General features: G+C 35.4%; 3 protein-coding genes across 6 annotated transcripts; 2 read left to right on the top strand and 1 right to left on the bottom strand.

Moving 5' to 3' along the window:
• The first annotated feature begins 2271 nt into the window (after window positions 1–2271).
• On the top strand, window positions 2272–3039 carry LOC141612996 (uncharacterized). Its single transcript, XM_074431740.1, has one exon. The coding sequence runs from the start codon at window positions 2272–2274 to the stop codon at window positions 3037–3039; it is 768 nt and encodes a 255-aa protein (XP_074287841.1).
• Window positions 3040–10778: 7739 nt separating this feature from the next.
• On the top strand, window positions 10779–16556 carry LOC141611217 (uncharacterized). 4 transcript variants are annotated; one of them, XM_074429696.1, is made up of 8 exons: window positions 10779–11034; window positions 12314–12362; window positions 13109–13379; window positions 13475–13533; window positions 13638–13818; window positions 13912–14008; window positions 15936–16018; window positions 16315–16556. In XM_074429696.1, exons 1-8 carry the CDS (start codon window positions 10985–10987, stop codon window positions 16320–16322), a joined length of 798 nt encoding a protein of 265 aa, XP_074285797.1. In that variant the 5' UTR covers window positions 10779–10984; the 3' UTR covers window positions 16323–16556. The 4 variants fall into 4 exon arrangements, with proteins under 4 accessions (XP_074285797.1, XP_074285800.1, XP_074285799.1 ...); XM_074429698.1 differs by lacking the exon at window positions 10779–11034 and adding an exon at window positions 12035–12199; XM_074429697.1 differs by lacking the exon at window positions 10779–11034 and adding an exon at window positions 12084–12192.
• A 619-nt stretch (window positions 16557–17175) lies between these two features.
• LOC141611218 (ATP-dependent Clp protease proteolytic subunit 6, chloroplastic) lies at window positions 17176–22199 on the bottom strand. Its single transcript, XM_074429701.1, has 9 exons — window positions 21965–22199; window positions 21823–21875; window positions 20023–20092; window positions 19227–19428; window positions 19043–19108; window positions 18762–18902; window positions 18300–18353; window positions 18030–18122; window positions 17176–17450 (listed from the first exon to the last, which is right to left on the bottom strand). Exons 1-9 carry the CDS (start codon window positions 22045–22047, stop codon window positions 17403–17405), a joined length of 810 nt encoding a protein of 269 aa, XP_074285802.1. The 5' UTR covers window positions 22048–22199; the 3' UTR covers window positions 17176–17402.
• Between the last annotated feature and the right edge of the window lie 1543 nt (window positions 22200–23742).

Here is a 23742-nt window from a genome sequence, read left to right as displayed (position 1 = left end):
AAGTATTGGGTGTAAGTTTGTCTATTATTTCACACTTTTTTTTGTTTTCAATGCAACATGTTTATTTTATGTTAGATTTTTTGTTGATTTTCTAACATGTATGTTTTTTTTTTCATTCAGAAAGGAAAGAAGAAGTCAAAGCCGATTGCGACGGTTGCAGGCTGTTTTCGGACACGCGTTCGGGGTTGACCACAAAGGGGTTAGAAGTTGGACTAAGCCAAAAGACAAGCAATTATATGTAAGTTTTCCCTAACACTTAATTTTTGTTAATTTATTCTCTTTTAAAATGTCGTATATAAGGTGGTTACCATATTAACTTACAACCATTTGTTTAATATTGTAGGAAGCATTTGAACAACAAAAAGGCGCCAATCCAGAAAAACCGGATAATGACATATGGTTGGAGTTGGTGGATGGCTTCAAGAAAGGGCACGTGTATGGTACCGGAAGTTCAACACCGACTTTCTATGAGAAAACGCGTAGGAGATCGACTTCAACAATTCCCAGCAACACGTATCAACCGGGAATTATTAGTCAACTTCAAGGTCAAATAAGAGAGCGTGATGAACGTGATGCCAAACGTGATGAAGAACTTGCCAAACGTGATGAAGAATTCCGCCAAATGAAGGAAAGAATGGAAATGTTTGAGAATTGGTAGCAAGGTTGTAACCCCGGACCTAGACCCAACTACGATCCAAATGATTCGCATGGTCCACATGGGGGGAGTGGAGCCGGTGTTGGCTTCCAAGTAAGATGATTTTAGCATGTAAGCTTGTAAAACTTGAACTTTAGACTTGAACATTAGAATAGCTTAGCTTGTAAAACTTTCATTTTCAATATATGAAATGAAGTTTGAGAAAATGGGAGGTGTTGGGTTGAAATGTATGGTGTTGTGTGTGTTGAAATTTGGGATGTATGGCGATGAAATTTGGGTTGATGTATGGCGTTGTATGCAGGTTGACTAGCATTGAAAACGAAAAAAACCACAAAAACATACAGCAACTTTGGCGACTGAAAAGGGCTTTGGCGATCGAATTTGATCGCCAAATTGGCGACTGATTTAATGTAGTCGCCAAAATGGCGACTGAAATTCAGTCGCCAAAGCTCTTTTCAGTCGCCAAATTTTTTCAGTGAAAGTGGCTACGTCACCCAAATTTGGCGACTAATATAAAATTTAGCGACTGAAAATCAGTCGCCAAATTGGCGACTACCTAAAATCAGTCGCCAAATTGGCGACTATTTTTTCAGTCGCCATTTTTGTTATTTGGCGACTGATTTTTCAGTCGCCAAATTTGGCGACCGACTTTAGTCGCCAAAGTTAGAAAAGGCGACTAAGGTCCGCGACTGACGTTTGGCGATTTCAGTCGCCAAATTGGTTTTAACGACTGATTTCAGTCGCCAAAATCGGTCGCCTGTTTTAATTCTTTTTGTAGTGTTCACGGGCCACAAAACTAGTTAAACACTTAATCACGCTCAATTATATGTTCATGTATCTAATAATAGCGCCTGCTATTACGACCCGTGCATTTTTTGCACGGGTATAAAACTAGTTCGATTATTAAAGTTATTTACCAAAAAAAGAAATCGAGGGAAAAGCTCCGTATTGTCATAATCTTTAAAATAAAAATCGAAAATCTAATTATAAAACTCATAAATTACCCTACCAAATGTCCAAATACATTACATCTGATGTATAATATATAAACTGATAAATAACCAAGACACCTTAAAATAGGCTGGAAAAATAAATACTTAAATCAATCAATACGAAGTACCAAAGGACGTATCACCCCAACATTTGACCACGTGCGAAAATATATATGGTAGATAATTATTACCAAACTTCGTAAACGATAAAAATTGATTTTGATTAAATTAAATTTAAACTTAAATAATTGTAAATCGTATCCAATCCAATTATAATTATAACAACCACGAAAATGTAGGACAAATTTCAAGTCAAAGATTGTAAGTTATAATTACTTATCTCCTAGACAACTCACTATTTACGAGGAGTTTTATTATTTTATAGGAGTCATAAAACTATAAAATAGTAGGGCAAATTCGTGATTAAGATTCAGTTAATCACAATGTTGATATCTTAAATTCCGTATTAATTTTAATTTGTCGTTTAAGAGTCCATACATAGTCAAAATTTGAGAGTGAAAAAATATATATAAAGATCCCTCCTTCCTTCATACATGCATGAATTATTGAATCTTTCATAACAACCAAAAAAAATCCTCCGACATTCAAGTGTTAAGAATAATCATGGAGGAAAAACAAAAGCAAAAAATATTGGGAAATGAATTGGTGAGAAAGAGGAAGTCATCATCAACCCAAATGATAGACACTACTTCTTATAAGAAAACCCTATTAGGGTTTGATGTTGATCTAAATTTGTCTCTTTCATCTACCAGTAATCCCATGCCGGTTACACCGCAACCACCCCTACCGGAAATACAACAGGCAAGTGGGCCGAGTCGTCGTGGTCGACGGATAACTAAATCTGAGGGTAGTAGGGGTAGCAGGCCGCCATTGAAGACTGATCCGATTGCACCACCGTTTGTATGGGCAACTGACAAACGTGCCACTATCCATTCCATGGAATACCTTGTGAGCCAAGGAATTACGACTATAACTGGAGGCGTTCAGTGCAAGAAATGCGAGAAAAACTTTGTGATGGAGTATAATCTCCGAGAGAAGTTTAATGAATTGGTGATGTTTATAGTGAGTGAAGATGGTATGACCGGGATGTCAGATAGGGCACCAAAGCGGTGGATGAAACCTGTGTTACCAACGTGCAAATTTTGTGGCGAACCAAAGAGTTGTAAGCCTTTGATTGCTGAGAAGAAGAGGAATATCAATTGGTTGTTTTTACTGCTAGGTGAACTATTAGGTTGTTGCACCCTCGAACAACTCAAATATTTTTGTAAATATAATCTTAATCATCGTACCGGGGCTAAGGATAGGGTGCTTTTGCTTTCTTATTTTACGTTGTGCAAGCAACTCGATCCCAATGGTCCTTTCCATTTTTAGTTACATTAGTTACAATCCCAACAGTCCTTTCCATTTTTAGTTATAATTAGTGGATTTGGATCCATAATAATACGGTTAATTGCAATCGAGTGGATTGCAATCGAATAAGGTTTAATTGCCAGTTTAGTTGTTGTTTTAGGATCTAGTTTAGTTGTTTTAGGATAGAGGGGAGAGTAATTTTAAGTGATAATGGTGATAATTTGTATTTATGCATGTAATGGTTGTGTGGAATAAAAATATTAAATTTAAGCTAATTTTGAAGATGTTGTACGTCTATCTATATATTCCATATGCATTATTTTGTATCGTTACGCAGTTGATTGCCTAAATTTCGAGCACGAACTCTATGAAAACTTGCTAGAAGTTATGTACATATATGAATGTTAATAGTATACGTTCATATTGTTGAAGAAGGTGCAACACTCGTATTCTTGTATAATGTATTCAAATGAATAGCCTTGATTTTTCTTTGTCTTTGTTATAGGTTATGCTTTAGATTGTCTAAACTCTTATTGCAATCATTCAATAATGAACTCACCATGTCACTTACCTACATGTGCAATTCAATGAATGAAGATGAATGTCCAAATTTTGAATCAAGATAAAAATAAACGATGAACCAACCCAATCAAAGTCCGAAGTTTTGGTAACAATCTCAGACAGTTTGAATGTGGTACATGTTCGTGTTTGCTTTGCATTAAAAAAAAAATTGTACTCCATATTACTTTGTATATCTTCAATTCTTGTGCATATTATAATTTTTTTTACGGCTTCGTTTAATTATCTCAGTTATGATTTCATTGGAGAATTAAATATAGAGAAATCACAATGCGAGGGTATCGGAGCCTTGAAGCAATGAAAATAGGATATATATTGTTTTAAACTCCGATTTTTTAAAATATATTGTCCCATACTCCCATCTTTTAAAATTTGTGAATTGTATTTTAACCAAATGAGACAATTTTAAAGGATTAGAAGGAGTATTAGAAATGCTAATAAAGTAATAACGTAGCGCACAAATTTGCTAAAACGAATCCATGTTATTTAGATAGTAGTCTAGTAGAGTTTGGAGCTTTGGACGATTTACAAATGTTGGCCATGTTCCCCAAAACGTTGTTAATGTTGTGATATATGTATAAATAAATTATAATGAAATAAGATAAGATAAGACTCGGCCATGGATTTTCTCCAAAATGTTAGGAAATTTCACCAAACTAGTGTAACACCTGTGAAATTTTACGGGATTGTTTCTTTAGCAATTAAAGTAATTTACTAAATCTTTGATATGAATCTAATGCTGTGCATTTAATAGTTGTATATAAAGGTTATAAATATATACAAAATGTGTCTAATATATGCTCCTCCATCCAGAACTTTTCTTCCCATTTGTTTTTAGATGATCTCCAATACATTACTGTGAGACACATTTATTGATCCCAATCTCATTATTGTCACTTTCGTAAATAATATTGTCACTCATCGATATTCTTGTTAATTTCGCCATCATCCAATAATACTGTTGTTAATGTCGTTAATTTTTACTACTCCGTACGATCTCATTCTCACACTCTCACAGTGACTCACTCAAAAATCTCCCATAAAACTAATAGCTGAAATTTAGTAAACCAAATCAAATACTTGCAGCCCCCAAAGGGGTTGGCTTACATGGTCCATGTGATGGTGCGGGAATGCATGGCCCGGAGGGATTCAACCCTCTCGTCATCAAAAAAAAAAAAATCAAATACTCATTAGTATTCTTTTATCAGATCCTCAATTAACGGAAACATTAAGTTACCAATTTTTCGCTTAATTGGAAGCTAAATAGGTTGTTATTTGCATATAAAATTATTGAACTTCGCTTGATTGGAAGCTAAATAGGTTTCGGAATATAGTTTGTCGACACTTTTATAGCCAAAAAAACGTCTCTTAACCTACCTTCTCTCATCTTCATCCCTTCTACAACCACCGTCCACCAACCTTCTCCAATCACTTTCTTTTCCGGCCTACCACCGTCAACGTCACTGCCGTAATACTGGCGTCCCCGTTCTGGTTAATAACTGTCGTTCCCATCCGTGATCATTGACATGGTCGGTTAACCTCCTGTCCTTGGTCTAAAACCTCAACAACTATGGACATCCCTGCAAATCGAGTGCTGATTATTACTACCTTTAGCTTTGTGCCGCCGTATTGCCTAGATTCAGGTGGTAATACACCATTTGTAGCTGCAAATAATAACAACATGAGATTCTAAGAAAAACCGTAAATTGCCCAACTCCAATCAAATTGCAACTTATTTGCAGAAAACCCCCCATATTCCACAAACAAATACGACCTTAATGTCCAAATCCTAATAAAATATGTGTATTCTTCACACAATGGCAATGGACCACTTCAACTTTCAAATACATAGACAAATCCGACATTCTATGAGCTTTTCTCATAGCAATACAGGCAAGTCACTATTACTATTTACTAAAAAATTTACTCTAATTACCATCTTTGAATTTTTAGGAGAACTATAAATTTCAATATAGTCACTGAGAGACAAACCATTACCTTCGTAATATCAATAACAAACCATTTCCTTTCTAAACTGCAAGTAACGGCGAGGACGAAAACTAAACTGATTGTCATCTTTTACATGGCAAAGGATAGTATGTACTCCGTAACACGATTGTGATAGATGAAGTTAATAAAATACACTGTGTGAAATAAAAATCGAGAAGGTTAACCTGATGTGCGAGTAAATATCAAGACCATCCCAAATCATAACCGCACCATTTTGATCCTAAAATTCGAAAGTACAGATTATACTGCAAGGTAAAGAAATCGACATATTACCAATATAAGAGGTTGAATTCTCATTAATTTAAGAATGGAACAAATTATTATTCGTTATATAAACATCAGGCATTATCGAATTTTGATATATTATATCTGTTCGAAGAATTTATCCCAGAGGAAATATCATGCGCTAACCCATCTGTGATAAAAAATCATATTAGACTGCTTGGTGATTGCAAAATACAGAGACCCGTGAAAACCATCGACGACCTCATGAACACGCCCCTACCTTCAGCTCCTCCATGGTCGACCTATGTCGAAATAGTCGTCGGCTTCTGGGAGTAGAATAGTGGGGATCTGAAATTTGGGAATGATGTAGAGAGGAGAGTATTATAGGTGGTTGTGAATAGATTTTGTTTTGAGGATATAGATTTGCTTAGATAATAAGATTTGGGAGTAATGGTTATTTGAATAATGGTGGGAGATTGAGAGGTGTGGGTAGAAGTTTTACAGGCTTGCTTTTGCGTTTTGGTAGAGCACGCTTTTGTTTGGGAAATTGTTATGTCTAGTGACTTCAATGAAAAGCGAATAGACCATTTTACCCCTTAATTTATCAACAACGGTGAGAAGTTATTGTGGTACAGTATTGGGAAATGGTAAAATATTGGAAATGTATTTGCTATTTAATTGGGCGTCAGATTTAATTGGACTTTGATTTTTTTTTTTTTTTTAGTGCTGATGTGGTCATATTACAAAACCGTGATTGGCTCAAACAAAACTGATTTTGTGAGGTTGAATGTGAGGGCTGCATTACCTTAATTCTCAAAGGAGATTGTGTCACCTCAGCAGTTTTACATTATTCTTTTATATATATAATGAAAGGTCAGAAAAAAAAGAAAAAGAAAAAAGAATCATTCTAGCAAGAGAAAGTATCTATCTAGTTCTTTTTAAGTTCACCGTGCACTTAGGCTCAATGCTAGGTGAATTGTTTGACTGATTGCCCTCATTATGCCAACATTAAGGCCTCGTTTGGTTGCCCACCAAATTTATGGGAATTCTAAAATCCCATGAATTGTGGTTTTTGCAGGTTGTTTGGTTACCCAATTTTTTGTAAAATGGGGGAGTTTCAAACTTCAAGGAGTTTCCAACTCCTGCATGATGAGGAAATTTAACTACCTACCCCCTCATGGTCATTGAAAACTCCTAGGAGAATAGAACTCCAACATGGCAACCAAACGGATTCTTGCTATTCATGTGAATTGTGATGTTGGAATTAAACTCCTGTGCATTGCAAATTAACACATGCATTTGATTCCCATATGAACCAAACGAGGCCTAAAACTTACTCCATCCCAAATATAAGCACAAATTCATACTCCATTCGTACCGGTTATATTTATTTGCCTATTTCATTTTAAAGTGCCTTGTTTATTTGTTTAACTTTCTATATTAAGTAGGGTTTTTGTGCGTAATTTGACTATACACATCCATTATGTCCACTTGTCATCCACTAATAATCGCGCAACAACTACAATTGGTCATCTCCCCTTTCTTTGGTCATTGAATTGCATCAAACTAAAGATAAACAAATGACCAGAACGGAAGGAGTATTTAAAATAGACATATTCATCTTAAATATAAGTCTTAAATGACCGGAACAAATAACACGAATGACCTAGCTAGTTACTAAATTAATCCTTTTTATTTTATCTTACATCGCATAAATATAGTTAAAACTTTCCATACCACGACATGAAAACACGACACGGACCCGACACAGAGTTAACGGGTTTGCGTTGAGACCCAATTATGTAAGTGGGTCGACACGAATACGATACGAGATATAATTGGGCTGGGTTTAGATTGAAGAGTCCGTGATCCATTTCCATTTGATATGAAAATGAAGCCGGCACGACCCAATTAATTTACAATTTCTAAATTTGTTTCCTTTTAAATTTTGTTATTCTAACCCACTAAAATACAGTATCAGCTTAGACCATTCCCAAGCAGAAGGTCAAGCTAGCTGGGTCGGCAATATTTTAGCCCTTAATCCTATTTTAATTATCTCGACTCACTTACACCTCTCAAGCAGAAGTTCACCACCTAGATCACCAACTCAACTATTTTTCACTTTTCCACTCTCCCAATCATTTCCTACAATTGTTGCGGACCAATTAGAGCATGACACCTCCTGGGCCACCAAAGAGGTCAAGGTGAGCAAAATAGGTCACAAATTGACCTTCACTTACCTTGGTGACCCCTTAGGTCACCCTAAAGGTGAGATGATCAGTCAGACCCTCCCAAGTCTTAAGACTCTGCCACATCAACTTTCCACCAACTTTTATTATTTCTTTATTATTCAGACTCATCTCAGACTCACCTCAGACTTTATACATTATCCATCAGACTCACCTCAAACTCTATTTTTTCACTCCAGATTATTATTTTAACAAAAAGAAAGGACACATGTTGTTCACCTATTGGATAAATTTTCTTTAGGTGGGGTCAAGACTCACCCAAAGTCTTAAATTGAGTCTTGGATTTCTAAAACCAACTTCAGACGTTGTTAAGACTTTGTAAAGACTAGGGTAGATTATTGGTAGTTTTGAGTGAGTCTTGTCTCAAGACTTAACAAAGTCTTATCTCAAGACTACCAATAATCTTACCCTAATCTTTTGCTTAACAAAGAATTGAGGTGACCCAACAAAATCATGACCTTGCTTGGAAGTGATCTTAATAGGACAGCCTCATCACTCTACTCCCGTATACTAAACCACAAAAGAAAAATTAGCTAATCTCAGATCAGCTTAATTTAGATCCAAAGGGTTTGGCCCTTAAAACATGGACCAATTTTTTTTTGACGGAAAATGTGAGAACACTACTCGATTATACATTTATTAGGTTTAAACCCGTGAAAATTCACGGGTCTGCTTTAAAATATTTAATATAAAAGATTGTTATTCCATTATTAATATTCATAAAAACTAATATTTTGAGATTGAAATTAAATTATTTTTTCAGCATGTTCGTGACCTTCATAATATGTAGGCTTTAAATATTTTTTTTTATTGTTTTAGTGTACTCGATCACCTTATACACATTTATTATGATTTCTTATTTGTTCTTATTGACATATAAAAAAAAAATTATCTGGTATAAGTGAAGTGATCATGGCATCAAGAAGTTTGTACTTATGTATATTCTCGATTTTTTACTCACAAAGTTTCTTATGTGTATAAGTCTACTATGTTTTTGTACGCCCTAAACAACACTGAGGATCATATTAACTTTATCTGTCTCAAATATATAAGAACCCAATAAGGTATTTATGTTTTTTTAATATAAAGTGTTTCGTCACATGTAATTTATATGCGCTACAGTTTTTCCTTTATCTGTGTCCAATAATATACTTTGAGTAATGGTATAGGGATCATAAAATAATTATATCTTATACTGTAACATCTTAATGTAGTTGAAATCTTTTCGAAATAAGCTACGGCAAGCTAAAATTTCGTCTATTTAAAAAAAAAGTACTTAGTATTTTTCAAAATAATTTTGGCTAATTCTCGGGAAAAAAATAATAATTTCGTAAGAGATATTTTGAAAATCACATGTTAGTCCTCTTTTAATTATAATTGTAGCCGTAATTTATAAGTCTCATAAATTCAGCTAAAATGTATTTCAAAATAGATTTTAATATATCATAAAATGAGACATTTATAACGCATTAAAGATCATTGAACATAAAGACTGAATATAATATTTAGTAATAATTTTTTTTATTAAAGGTAGGTTTCAATTAGTCTTTATTTTTTCCTTATTTAGTTGTGCTTTATTTAAGCGCCACATCAACTCTAGATAAAAAATTATAATGCCACATCAATACATTTGGCTATTACATTAAAGAAATATATGATATATGATATGATATGATGATATGATATGATATGATATATGATATGATGATATATGATATGATATGATGATAGGGTTTTTTGTCAAAAACTATCTTATATTTAGGGGTATTTGTAAAAAAACTACCTTATATAGACTACCTTTTTTTTCTATTTTTTGGTCAAAAACTACCTACGCTGAAAATATTGCGAGATTTGATCGATTTAGTGACATTAACCTATCTCACATGACTTTCTTAACATCAAACAACAATGATCAACTGCGTCCAAACCAAAATTTAACTTCAGTTAAGCAAAATTAATAAATTTCACATTTCAATAATAACTACAAACATCTACTAAAGTTTAGCGTAAGTACTCTATGACTTCCCAAAATCGGGCTTTAGTAAGATTAAAACATAAAAAGGTCATGTGAGATATGTTAAAGCCGGAAAATAGACCAAATATGTCTAGATTCTTAGCGTAGGTAGTTATTGACCAAAAATAAAGAAAACAAAGGTAGTTGAAAAAAAAAAAAATATAAGCTAGTATTTTTACAAATACACCTAAATATAAATATAAGGTAATTTTTGACAAAAAAAAAGGGATATTCTCTCGTGTACCCCTTAACTTTTTCATTTTCTATGATATACCTCTCTTTTCATGCGAAAAAACTTTGACCGTCAATAACTCTTGACTACAAGTTCAGAATACGATAAATTTTGTTTCCACATTGACCGTCTTTAAGAGGTCTTCAGTTTGAGAAAAAATTCACCGACGTCTCAACTCGTAGCCGGGAATTATGGTCGGTCAAAGTTTATTCGTTAACAAATGTTTGACCAAACATAACTACCGGCTACGAGTTCAAAACGCGGTGAATTTTTTTTTCAAATTCAATGCCTTGACGAGATAATTTGTTTGAAAAAAAAATTACCATTTTCTGAACTCGTAACAGAGAATTATTGTCGGTCAAAGTTTTTTTGTGAAAAACGAGAGAATATCAAAAAAAAAAAAAAGCCATGATGATATTATATATGATGATACCGAGCGACCTGATTTCGCAATTTAGTCAATTTCACTGGTGAATAATTGACTAAATTCGTAAATGTGCTAACAATCTCCGGTCACTTGCATCAAATTCACAGATTTTCACTTGTGACGGCACTGTTTTGACCTCTCAGAAGCCTGTGAGGCTGTGACATCACAAGCAAGAGGGATTGTATCAAACCCAGAAAACACTTGTACTTTCAGAACTCAGTCAGTGGGTCATGCCATCATCTTATGCTTCTACCATGAATCCTCAATCTATTCATCAAAGGTTTGTTACACTGTACAAATATTACTCTATTATTATTGTTATATAATTTGCTTGAAAGTTGTGATTTTTTTGCTCTTCGTTGTAGAAAGTTTGCACTTTTTTTTTATGCCAATTTGTTTGTTTGTTTATGTTAAAGTTCTTTATTCAGTTTTAATGGTGAATTAATGAGGAATTTGAAGTTGGTATGATTGTGGATTCCTATTATTTGATTTGGGTTCTTTCTAAAACTGCAAAATCCAATATTAATCTCAATTAACTCATTATTTTATTTGGAACAAGGTTTTTTAGCCTTCTAAATTTCCCCTAGTTTGCCAGTGTGAGATTTAGTGGTGCAGAAATTTATGTTAGTCGACGCCAAATTGTTTCGGAAAACGACTTTGTTGTGTTGTACATGTGATTAATTGTATTGATTAAAATGGTTTTTAACCGTTTAGAGGGGTTTAGGAGTAGCCAATTGCCCAATTGTAGTCTTCATGTAGGGAGTAGAAGTTTACGGTATGTTTGGGAACCTTGAATTGGAATTGAATTCCGTAATTGAGACATTTTTAAGTGTTTGGAAACCCCTAGAATTTGGAATTGGAATTGACTCAATTCCTCATCAATTCCAAGCTGGTTAAAATTTAGGGCTCTCAAATACCTACCATATAGTAGTCATTTCAATTCCATCACTTCTTACGTTTTATTTTGTGATGCAAATTTCATCGTAATATTTTTATTTATGACATTTTTTCCGATCGCAAACATTTTCCGTGAAAATATTTATTTTTTCAAATATAAAATATCCCATGACCTCAACCCATATCCGTTTCATCCAATTCCAATTCCAATCCCTTGGGTTTCCCAAACGCAACTTTGGAGTTGGATTTAGAATTGAATTCAAACATTTGGATTTCTACAATTGAAATCAAGAAAATGAAATCAATTCCGTGTTTCCAAACACTACCTAGATGATTTATTTTGGGGGTTTGTTTTTATGGATCGGAACTGATTACTAATGCCATAAAAGGCGGTATCACACATATTAGATGTTTTGATAGTTCATTAGGAAAAGGAGCTGAAAAAATGTAGTTTGAATGATCTCTTTGATTCCGGGTGTTGTTTGTTACTTGTATGCTGAAGCTGCATTCCCTTGTTGATGATATTTAATCTGCCAGCAGAGTTAATTGTGAACTTTTTTACTCTACAATCCCTTTAACTGCCAAATATCGACCCTAACTCCGTAGAAATATTTGAGTTGATTTTATTTCTATCAATATTTGATATTGTATTCTGTTTGTAGATTCATGGATTTTAGAGATGGATCACAGAAGCTTTATTGGATGGGAAAAGTGAGTATATTGTCGTTAATCTTTTTATAAGTATGGTTATTGTCACTTTTAGTTTGTTCATGGCATCATGTTTCTCTCTGCAGATATATTTTTTTGTAAACTTAACCTGAGTCAATCATGTGGAACATGTTTAGTTTGGGAGAGTGTTACCGAGGAATAGATACGTATAACACTTGTGAAAGAACTTGGCAGAAAGATGACCAAGAATTTGCTATCGGAAATTATTTTTTACATATCCTAATTTAAAAGGTGATGGTAGATACTTGGTTTATTTGCAAACTTACATCGAACTTGTGCCAGACAGTGTAATAGAAGTAGAACGGCATAAGAAACTGGACTTTCAGTAACTGCCTAGTGCCTACGTCACTAAGTGTAGGCCTTGTCTACTAAGCCATCTTTAGGATTTTCATGTATCTTAATAGGAAGGGCGGGGTTACAGGCTACTTGAATACGGATGTTAGCAATATAAGTCATCTCTCTAGGTTGGAAGCTGGATAATCGTCTCATTGGAAGAGCTATAGGCTGGTTGATTGTAAATTTGTGTGGACTGTGGAAATATTGAAAATTTTGGATGGTGTCCTTGAGCCATATAATACTTTTTTCGAGTCTAAAGAACCGCAAGTCATAATCCAATTCTTTTTTGTTGCTGACAAATGCAAATGTCAAGCTGTTCGGTAAAATATGCTTTCTAGTGAATGTACAGGGGATTGCATGTGCTTGTCATTTTACTTTACACGTCTTTGCAGATAGGTAATTTTGCGATCGAATTGCTGTGGCATGTTCTACATTTTCTGGTGACTATATTGTACCTGATAAAGAACGCAGTTCACACTTTTGAAAGCTACCTTATCTCCTATGGGTTGCTGAGGACGTACAAATCCCTTGATGCGGGCAAGGTGCGATACCTTGCCATAGTGGTTGAAAGTGATGAAGCTCACGACATTTCAGATGTTATCGAGCTGGTACAGTGGGTGGCTGCAACTGGTGTAAGGCATCTTTGTCTCTACGACGCAGAAGGTAAGAATGTAATAACCATTAAATTACTATTGGCAGTTACTTTTTATTCTTCCTGCAATTCCAATTATCACCGGACAGGGAATTTGGTTGTTCAGGGGTGCTAAAGAAATCAAGGGAGACTATCATAGCTAAGTGCAATGCAAGACCATGGCAGGTAAAATATCTTTAGGGGTATGACCCAACCTAGGTTGTCGGCCACTCCTCGCTTTTTCGTTGGAACTCAGTCAGTATCTTACCACCATGGCACAATATATGCAGGGAGTTGAAACGGCATGTGCTCCTCTGGAACCCGGTCAGTTAACTCTTGAGTTCACTTCAGTTACCGATGGAAAGGAAGGTGTGGTTAAAGCAGCAAATCTGCTTTTCCTGAAGTACCAGGGTGATCCAGATAAGCCAAAGTTTACTGAGCCGCTCCTGAGCGAGGCGTTACAACTCGTTGGTTTGTTTTATTTCCCAATTTGAGTTGAAATATGTTTTGAAATGTGTCCTTATTTAGTTTCTAAGTGAATTATATCATGTATTTTATTGGCAGGTTGTTCTGGTCCTGAACCTGATCTTCTTTTGGTTTATGGACCTACAAGATGTCATCTTGGCTTTCCTGCATGGAGATTGCGATACACTGAAATTGTGTAAGTACCTTCTTTAGAAGTGTGAACACAAATCTGGTGTCCTTTTAAACATAGACTGTCGTCTGTCGCCTGTTGGATTGCCTTCCATGGTTATATACTTACATGTAGCAAAGTAAATGAGTTTTGGGATTTTCTACGATGTACCCCTGTGTTTTCCTGAATTCTACCATATACCCCCGATTTTTAAGAAACATCTGATATACCCCTAAACTCCCACATTAGTTCCTAAAATACCCTAAATGTCCAAATTCGAGTTTTTTAATGGTCATATATTATCACAAAAATTGTGCATTGATGAGTATATAAGGATTATATTAAGGGATAATTCACGTGGTGCCCCTGAGGTTTGCCTTAATTCACGTGGTACCCCTGCGTTTAAGTTTGTGCACATGGTACCCCCGAACTTTCATTTAAGTGCACCATCTACCCTTTTCTTTTTTTCTGTTATAACGCCGTTAACCCACTATCACTAACAGTGTACTATATACCTCCACTGTCATCTTCACCTTTCTCCTCACAAAGCACTTCTTATTTTTCCCTCAAAATTTTCCTTTTTTCTTCTTACAACACTCTATTTTTTGAGTCGGTCTCCCAAACTGTCTGTCTTGCTTTTCTTATCATTTATCCACCACAATTATTCAATTTCACACCACAATAATTCATCCATAATTCCATAAACACCATTAATAACCACCAAATTCACCACCATGGTTCACAGTTCTCGGCCACGACATCAATCGACAATTCAACTAATTACCAATTCAACTGCCTCACCTCACCAATCAAACATCAATCGAGCCATCGTGATTCGAGTCGGCGCACCAGCAGCAGTATCTTCATATCAGAATCACCGGCTTAATTAGAGCCACCTGCATTCACCATCTCCATCTTCAATACTGAACTCGGAATCAAAACCCGAGTCCAATTCACCAACAGCCACCGTACCACCACGACAAGTCTCCTCTAATCTGCCCCATCGACAACAACGAGAGCATCAACACCTTTCTCCGTCGCCACATATTCGCACCACCTAATTCCTCAAATATAATTCCCAAAATGCCCAGATCCTTCAAATAATTAATTTCAATAAAAGCAAGAAACCGCTTATTTAATGCAGATTCAGATTGATTGTTCACCATTTTTGCCATTCTTCATCATCATATTTTCCCATTTCATTGGTTCATCATCTGACATTTTCAATAGGAGCATAACTTGTAGTTAAGAGATTAAAGGAAGAAAGGGAGAAAAAAATGGACAATGATAAAGAGTAGTAATTTATTATGAATACATGTGTGTGAGGATGGTGGTGAATGGTTACAATTGGGGAAGTCTGATAGAAGTAATTGTGGAGATTGGAGGGAAAACGAAGGAAGCTAATATTTTTTTGGGAAAGTTAGAGATAGGGAAGTAATTTGTTGTTCATCAATGGTGGTAATTAGTGGGCAATGGGGAAGTGAGAGAGAGGGAGAGAGTATTGTTTATTGGTTTGTGAGGGAAATGTGGAGGAAAGTAAGGATATGAGGGGGAAAAAGACAAAGAGTTCTAACGCCGTCATAACAGAAAAACCAATAAGGGCAGATGGTGCACTTAAATGAAAGTTCGGGGGTACCATGTGCACAAAGTTAAACGCAGGGGTACCACGTGAATTAAGCCAAACCTCAGGGGCACCACGTGAATTATCCCTTATATTAATAGCTCTACGCATTCTAGATGAGTAATCAACTTAAACCGCCCAAATAAAATATTTAAAATTGTCAAATTTTAGCATTTAGGTATATGTAGAACAATTTATTGAGTTCAGGGGCATCTTGTGTGATTTTGAAAAGGTAAGGGTTGTAGAACCCGGGAAAACACAGGGGTACATCATAGAAAAACCCATGAGTTTTTTTGATGATGCGTTTGTTTTTTCCACCTCTGCTTTGTATAGACACATGGGCTCTCTGAAGTCGAGAAAACAAGGGTCCTTGGTCAAGGCGATGTATAGATTCACTACAGTTCGTCAGAACTATGGTAAGGCCATTCACTGATTTAATTGGTTTATTTCTTCAAATTTTAGTTGATTGACATTTTACATTGAGTAGTGTTAGTGCTGGAAGGCAGTCCATATAATTTTGCTAATACACAGTCTGTACATGTGTTTACTTTCGACTCAAGTGTTACTGCGTCTTGAGATTCTCAGATCACATCTCATTTGGTTGTATTACGATTTCGTTGGCTGCTGCATATTTCTCTATTTACTGTATATATGTATCCTTTACAAAACCGTAGTTTTATTTCTAATTTGTTCTGCAATTATGTTGCTCTAGGTAAATAGAAGCACATTTATCGGAAGCTATACAAGGTTGGAAGGGCCAGAATATTTACACAGCATTATAGCTCAAGTCGGGAGAATACAGCAATATACTAGATTACGGAAATCATGTTTTCCCATCGTTTCTGTAGAACACATCTCTGTTTGCCTTTTTATCATAATCTTCTACACTACCGTGACCAAAATTCCTATATGAGTAGGTTGAAATTCGAATAGTAAATCTTGTTTTGTTGTTAACATTTTGTGCCAAATTATCCGACTTTTGGCGCTGGTCATTGTTTTGATGACCAAGGCCAAATGAGGACGCATAGCATTTATCGCATTCACATGTTTAAACACGTCCCACTGGTGAAGAGTGAAAGATTTCTCCTGTGCATTAAAAAAAAAAAGAAAAAAAAAAAAAAAAAAAAAAAAAAAAAAAAAAGATATTCTCTTGTTTAACTTTTTCATTTTTTTTAAGATGTACCCCTATTTTCTTGCAAAAAAACTTTGACCGTCAATAAGACAATAAGTTCAGAATGTGATAAAAAAAATTTCTCAAATTGACCGTCTTTAAGAGGTCTTCAGTTTGAAAAAGAATTCACCGACGTCTCAACTCGTAGTCGGGAATTATGGTCAGTCAACGTTTATTCATTAAAAAAGCTTTGACCAACCATACCTACAGGCTACGAGTTCAAAAAACGGTGATTTTTTTTTTTTTTTTTCAAATTCAAGGCCTTGACGAGATAATTGGTTTGGAAAAAAAAAAAATACCGTTTTCTGAACTCGTAACATAGAATTATTGTCGGTCAGTTTTTTTTGTGAAAAACGAGGGGTACACCTTAGAAAACGAAAAAGTTCAGGGTACACGAGAGAATATCCACCAAAAAAAACATAAATTTAAACTTGTAATACCAATGAATTTCCAGAAATAGGTATTCATTTCTATCTGAAGATTTACAGGAATTGGGCAGGATCATCTGACTGCTACAAAATACTACTAAATCGTACATTAAGCTATAACGGGCACAGCAGTGACAGGAAAGATGCGCCCTCCAAAACAATCTTGCGGCATCAGATGCATGCATCCATCATTGTTCGTAGCTAGTACTCGGTTTCCAGAATGCCGTCTATAAGACCAAACTCCATAGCCTACAAAAGGAGTGAGTAGAATAATTGAGGTGTCAAGCAGAACAAAATCAATAAGCCAGAAAAGAGACACCAATATCACCCCAAATTATATACACGAGCTGAATCACGAGTTACAAGTTTACAATTGCACCTTGTAAAAGTTGGCCTCACCCGAAACCAGATATTACAACCCCAATAATGAGATTAAATGGATGCCAATAAAGAGGCCAAAGGCCACAGCCCACAAGTTCAGTTCAAGGTTAAGACCAAGAGGATGTCTATACATTTCTTTCGGAAAGAACTTTTACGCAGGTCTTGTTTCCCATGATGATTAATCAGAGGACTAGTGACACATTTTTTTGCATGGTTCTTGTACAAGCAAAGGCTCATATGTGTAACAAAAAATAGTTCATTCGTAAAGGATAGGAAAACGCATAGGAAACGTTTACAGTTTACACAAATTGCCCTCTCGGCTACTAGTCTTTTTCTATATTAGTGTATATTATGTAATGTGTTAATCAGAATGTGATTTCTCTAAGAACTTAAGAGACACCTCTTCACTTGAACAATAGCACAGTTACAAAATTTGGTTAACATTACCTCTGTGACTGATAAGAAACGGTCTCTCTCAGTGTACTGTTGTACTTTCTCAAGTGTCTGGCCAGTAAATGCAGCATACATTTGGTCGACTTTCTGCAGTATCATTAAGCAAAAATATTAATTTCTTCTGAATGTTTGCATCATCCCCCACATTGAGATTGACAAAATTGTGAATCCGACCACATGGTATACATGTCTAACCCCATCAAGTGAAGTGTATGCTGATAATCATACTTCATAAACAATTTAATAGGAAGAGCTGGTACTAACATGTCGAGTTTGAACTGCCTCATTAACTTGACGTCTGACATCCTCAATATTACCCTACAAAAATATGTAGAATAAGCTCAGATCTCCCACAGACCAGTTGTACCATCACGGCTGCTATCAACTGAAGGCATTCAATCAGAAAACAGTGGAGAAGAATAATAAAACAAAACAAGACAACAAAATTTAACTCACGAAGCAAAGGTAGTGGATCATTACACAATTTTGATACCTATATTAAGAAATTTTTACTCCAGACCAAAAAAAATGATTTTTTTTAACTTCTCACATATGACATTCAACTCAAAGCAATATAGCTGAAGGAATTGGTCAGTTAAATATGCCTCGTAAAACTATTACATGTGCACAAAATAACGAGTATCACAAAGACACGTCAAGATTCAGTATCCAGGATGAAAATTAAGCACACTAAAATCCAATGCTAAACAAGAAAAAGGCCCGTACCCCACATCCACTTTGCGGTTGATGGATCATAACGCGAGAATTTGGCATGGCATACCGCATCCCCTTTTCTCCACCAGCAAGAAGAAGAGCACCTTGGCTAGCAGCAACACCAAAGCAAACTGTGCCAACTTTTGGCTTTATCTGAAATTGAAGCGAGTACAAATTTGGAAAGTGTGAAGAACCGAAAGGAAAGGAGGAAGTGCATGATTTGTTCTATGGTATTTTTTATGGATGTGATAATAGGTTCTGTAAAAAATACAAGGCTATTTTTAAAAGCTTACCCAAGACATGCAATCATATATTGCTAAGACAGAATATGTGCTTCCACCAGGGCAGTTCAAATAGACCTGAGTAAAATAGAGGAGGAAGTCATCAGCCACATATTATGGCTGCCTTAAGTCAGACGGAAATTTTTGGAATGCAAATCAAAAGGCAAATGAAAGATAGTAGCAGCTAAAAAGATACCAGTATATCCGATTTGTCATCAATAGTTGCCAGAGTTACGAGCTGGGTTATGACCCGCTGCGCCACCTCAGAATTAATTGGCTGCCCGATGAATATAATACGATTTCTGAATAATACACTAGACAGGTCAAGAGGCCCTCCTGGTGTCATTACAGCTGGCATCATGGGTGGATTACCCTTTCTGGCTTCGATAGGTCCATTACTGGAGCACAATGCAAGATAAAGGTGTAAGAGTAATCAACAACCCACTAGTCAAAAGAAATCTAAAAAACAACCAACCATAGTGGTGTACTGTGTATAGCACGCCCATACCACCATTTTTAAACATGTGAACTACAACAGCCAGAAACGTAATTTGAGATGAATGAAACACAACCACGTGACAGAAAACATAATATGAGATGAAGTAAAGACAGCCAGACAGCAAAAAACATAACTGGGGGTGAAGAGGTAAAACTGTGAAAGTAAAACATATCTCGTCATATTGCAGCAAGTAATACACATGAACTACAAACAAATTTCTGCTAGTGAGTGTGTGTGTGTGTGTGTGTGTGTGTGTGTGTGTGTGTGTGTGTGTGTGCGTGTGTCCAAATTACCATCAGAGAGTCTAAGTGACACAAATATATGCCTACGACTTGTAAAAATAATGCCAGCAAATTACAAGTACATGAATTCGTCTATTCATTTTCCCTGAGCTTCTCTCTCAAAAAATAAAACATGTTTATTGAAGACAAGTGACAGGGTTAACGTAAATCCACTCCATCAATGAGAGCAATTTTGAAGGACAGAGACTTACCTAAGACCGGAATTCAATAGGATAGACTGATCAAGCTTTGGAGACAACCCATTTATTTTACTTGATAAACCTGTAACGAAGAAAATAATCAACTCAATAACCAGAACAATGCAGCTCAACAACTAGGTGAGTAATTTACAAGTTAGCCTCCTCTCGCTTTACTTTTCGAAAGGTTGATCAATACCAAAATGAGGTGACATACATCGGTGACTCAAGTAACAGGCACAAGCATATAGTAACAACAAGAATATAGCCTTGGTCCAAAATGATAAATACAGAAAGTACTTATGCTTATCACAGCTTATGTACGCTTTACCAATCTATACAACACAAATGCCACAAACACATACGCAATAAACAGTGAACTTTTTTCATAAAGACCTTCCAAGATCATACTTTGCCATTCATCCACCATTTGTTCACAAGACAGTAATATCATTAAACGGTCCATTAAGTGTACATAATCTCGATTAGTTCAACCTAACTTCAATTACCAAAGCGAGGGAGGGCTCTCCGGAACAGGAAGAACCGCTAACTAAAACAAGATGCCACACGACTTCACTAAATCGATGATTTCAACCTAACTATTTAGAAGTGGTCTTCCACGACCAACACCCCCGATTCAAACAGGTAGCTTCGAGTTTTTTCAAGGCTGGGACCTAAGGACTCTCTTCTGGATGTCAAATCAGTTGCGAAGGACTGCTGCCAGATTGAAAAGGAAGGTGTTTCGACAGAAACTCCAGAAGGAATAATATGTCACACATTCCTCGAACAAAACTAAGTTAAAATTCAAGATAAGCAAATTTCAAACGACGCTACAACAACAAACAACAACATCAAAGCCTTAATCACAAAATGATTTGGGGTCGGCTGACATGAATCATCCTTTAGAACCGTCCATGGGTGAACGCACATCTCAAAATGCGAAAATATAGAAAAGGAAAAGTGAAAAACAAAAGGGGAGTGAAACATAATACAAAGTCAAGTTAAACTTATAGGTTTTAAAATCGAAGTCCGGATTTCTTTTATAAAAACTTAGAATTTAAATCGAAAATAAAGATTAAAACGATTTTGAAAATTGAAGTAAAACTTAAGGGTCCGGAATACCTTAAAAGTGAAAACATTAAATAAAAAAAAAATAAATATTTCAAATAGCGTCAAATTGTGCTATCTAGCACAATTTCAAATATCCAAATTGTGCTAAGCTAATTCATTCTCAGCTATATCAAAATGAGGCTACCTTAGCCACTCAAATTACTAACACACACAAAATCTCATTTGATACCGTCTTAAGCTTAGACGACATCTATATATGCTATGTGGCTCGTTTCGTGCTAGCTAAAATGACTATGTTGTAACCCTAAGTCGATATAAAGCAAGACTAATTCAACCTCACGACTCTCCCGACTACGCCTAAATTATAACACCTATTTAAGTTAGCACCAAAATAAGCTCCTTGATTTCAATCTAATAGAATACTAATATAAACACTAAGCAAGTTCATTGATCCTCAGCACTATCAAAATTAAGCTCCATCCTTTTTCGATCGAAACTATCTGAACTGAACTGACCTGACCGGTAGTGAGGTAAGAATAAAAACGAACTGAACCGAAATTAAATTAAATTAAGTCCAAAAGAACACGGTCTTAGTCTACCTAAGTCCTTCAAATTACTAACACCAAATCTATATAAATGCATCTAAAAATTATCAATTTCAGTTCAATCTTCACTAATAGAGAAAATACTGAAAAAATTGATCAATTAATTAATAATTAGTAAACGAGAAAGATTACGACTAACCAGAAGAAGAAGAATCGTTGTAAGGATTAGTTGCAACAGAAAGAATCGAGGTTCTGGAATTGAACAACAAGAGCTTAATTAAAACTTAATTAATGATTAGATGAGTAATTAAGGAGACGGAGAAGTGTAGAGAGAACTTTACCTTCGGCGAAACGATGTCGTTTTAGTTCTGTAAGAAGGAATTGAGGAGCAGTTGAATGATGTTGAAAATGCCGAAGCCGCCATTTTCAGATTGCTGAGAAAGGTAATGTGTCGAAAGAGAGCAGTTGAGACTTCGGAGACGATGAACGAGAGGAATACGGTGTCGTCTCCGCCTTCCTTATCAGTATTTTTTTTTTTTTGGAGGAAATTATCAGTACGAGATGGGAGTGGCCACGCGGGTTGTTGGGCTGGTACGGTCTATGGTCCATTTTAGCACGATACGGGATTGACATGGCACAAGTGCACAACACGGCACTCTATGGGTCGTGAATCGGGCATGGATCGAAATTTGAGAAATTTGACATGGCACAACACGGCACGCTTGAACATGCCCAAAATACAAAGAAATAAGGCTTAACAGATGGATTGCTTAAGCACATAACCAAGCACAGCACGTCGTAGGTCGTGGGTCGTGCCTGAACGGCCATTTCATATCATCGGCACAACACAACACGAAGCCACCATTCCGTACCTGGGCCGTGCCATTTTCTCCACCAAGCACGGTGAGCTAGCACAAGGCACGACCAACACGACCCACCTCCATTATAAAAAAAAAATTATAAAAAAAAACATAATAAAAATGTATGTTCTTAGGAGTGAAAAAACAAATTGACACCAACGTAGGAAATAAGACAGTTTTAATCATCGGTATACGTTATCTTTATTAAGACATATTAATCTTTAGTTGGATTTTTCTTTCGGAAAATTCACGTGGTACCCTCGAACTTTGTCATTTTGCACGTGGTACCCAATTTTTTAAGTTTGTGCACATGATATCCTTGAGATTTGATTTTCAAGCACAACGTGCTCTTTTTATCGTTCTTAAAATTTTTAATTGAGCATAAATCATAGACCAGAAATCGGAATTGACTATTTTTTTTTTCAAATTGATTACCTCTTCGCGATCTATAGATTGATAAAACAAAAATGGTCATTCGGAAATTTAAGATCGAAGATATGGTTGATTTGAGATTTTCGTTAAAAAAAACCTTTAAAATGCCAGACGACAATTTTTTTGTCCTCAAATCATAAATTATGACGATATAATCATTTTAGGAAAAAATTTGGCTGATTCTGAATTCCGGTCTAGGAGTTATGTGCAATTGAGTTTTTTTTTATAGCGACAAAAAGGACATGTTGTGCATGAAAATCAAACATGGAGGGTATCATGTACACAAACTTAAAAAATTGGGTACCACGTGAAAAATGGCAAAGTTCGAGGGCACCACGTGAATTTTCCGTTTTTCTTTTTTTCAGGGCGTTGATTACGAGATTTTAGAGGTGAATATATGTTATTGGACAACTAGTGTAGATCTCGCGCAAATGCACGGTAAATATAGGTCTTTTAATTTTTAGTGTATTAGTTATAGATTTAGATTTATATCTCACAAATTTTTATAAAAAATAACTAATATTAAAATTAATCAAAAGAATTGAATAATTCTATGAATTGTCTTTTTTATGAAAATATTTTAACTACATCAAATTATTTAAAAAAAAAAAAAATCTTTTTTCGTCACGAAGTTAATAATAGGAAATACAGTTTTTATGTATAGATTATTTTAAATGGAAAATTAGTTTAATAAATGAAAATCTAATTTATTTCCATACATAAGTTTGAGCACTTTGGAGGGAAAATTTTAGAGAAATTGTATTATCTTAGTATATAGGAGGATTTATATACTTTTAAAATTTGCACCTCATTAATATTTATTAGTT

The sequence above is a fragment of the Silene latifolia genome, chromosome 11, assembly GCF_048544455.1.
Source record: "Silene latifolia isolate original U9 population chromosome 11, ASM4854445v1, whole genome shotgun sequence".
In the NCBI taxonomy this organism is placed as follows: domain Eukaryota; kingdom Viridiplantae; phylum Streptophyta; class Magnoliopsida; order Caryophyllales; family Caryophyllaceae; genus Silene; species Silene latifolia.
Note: the sequence above shows the minus strand (reverse complement) of the source record. Positions and strands in the feature narration are given on the sequence as shown.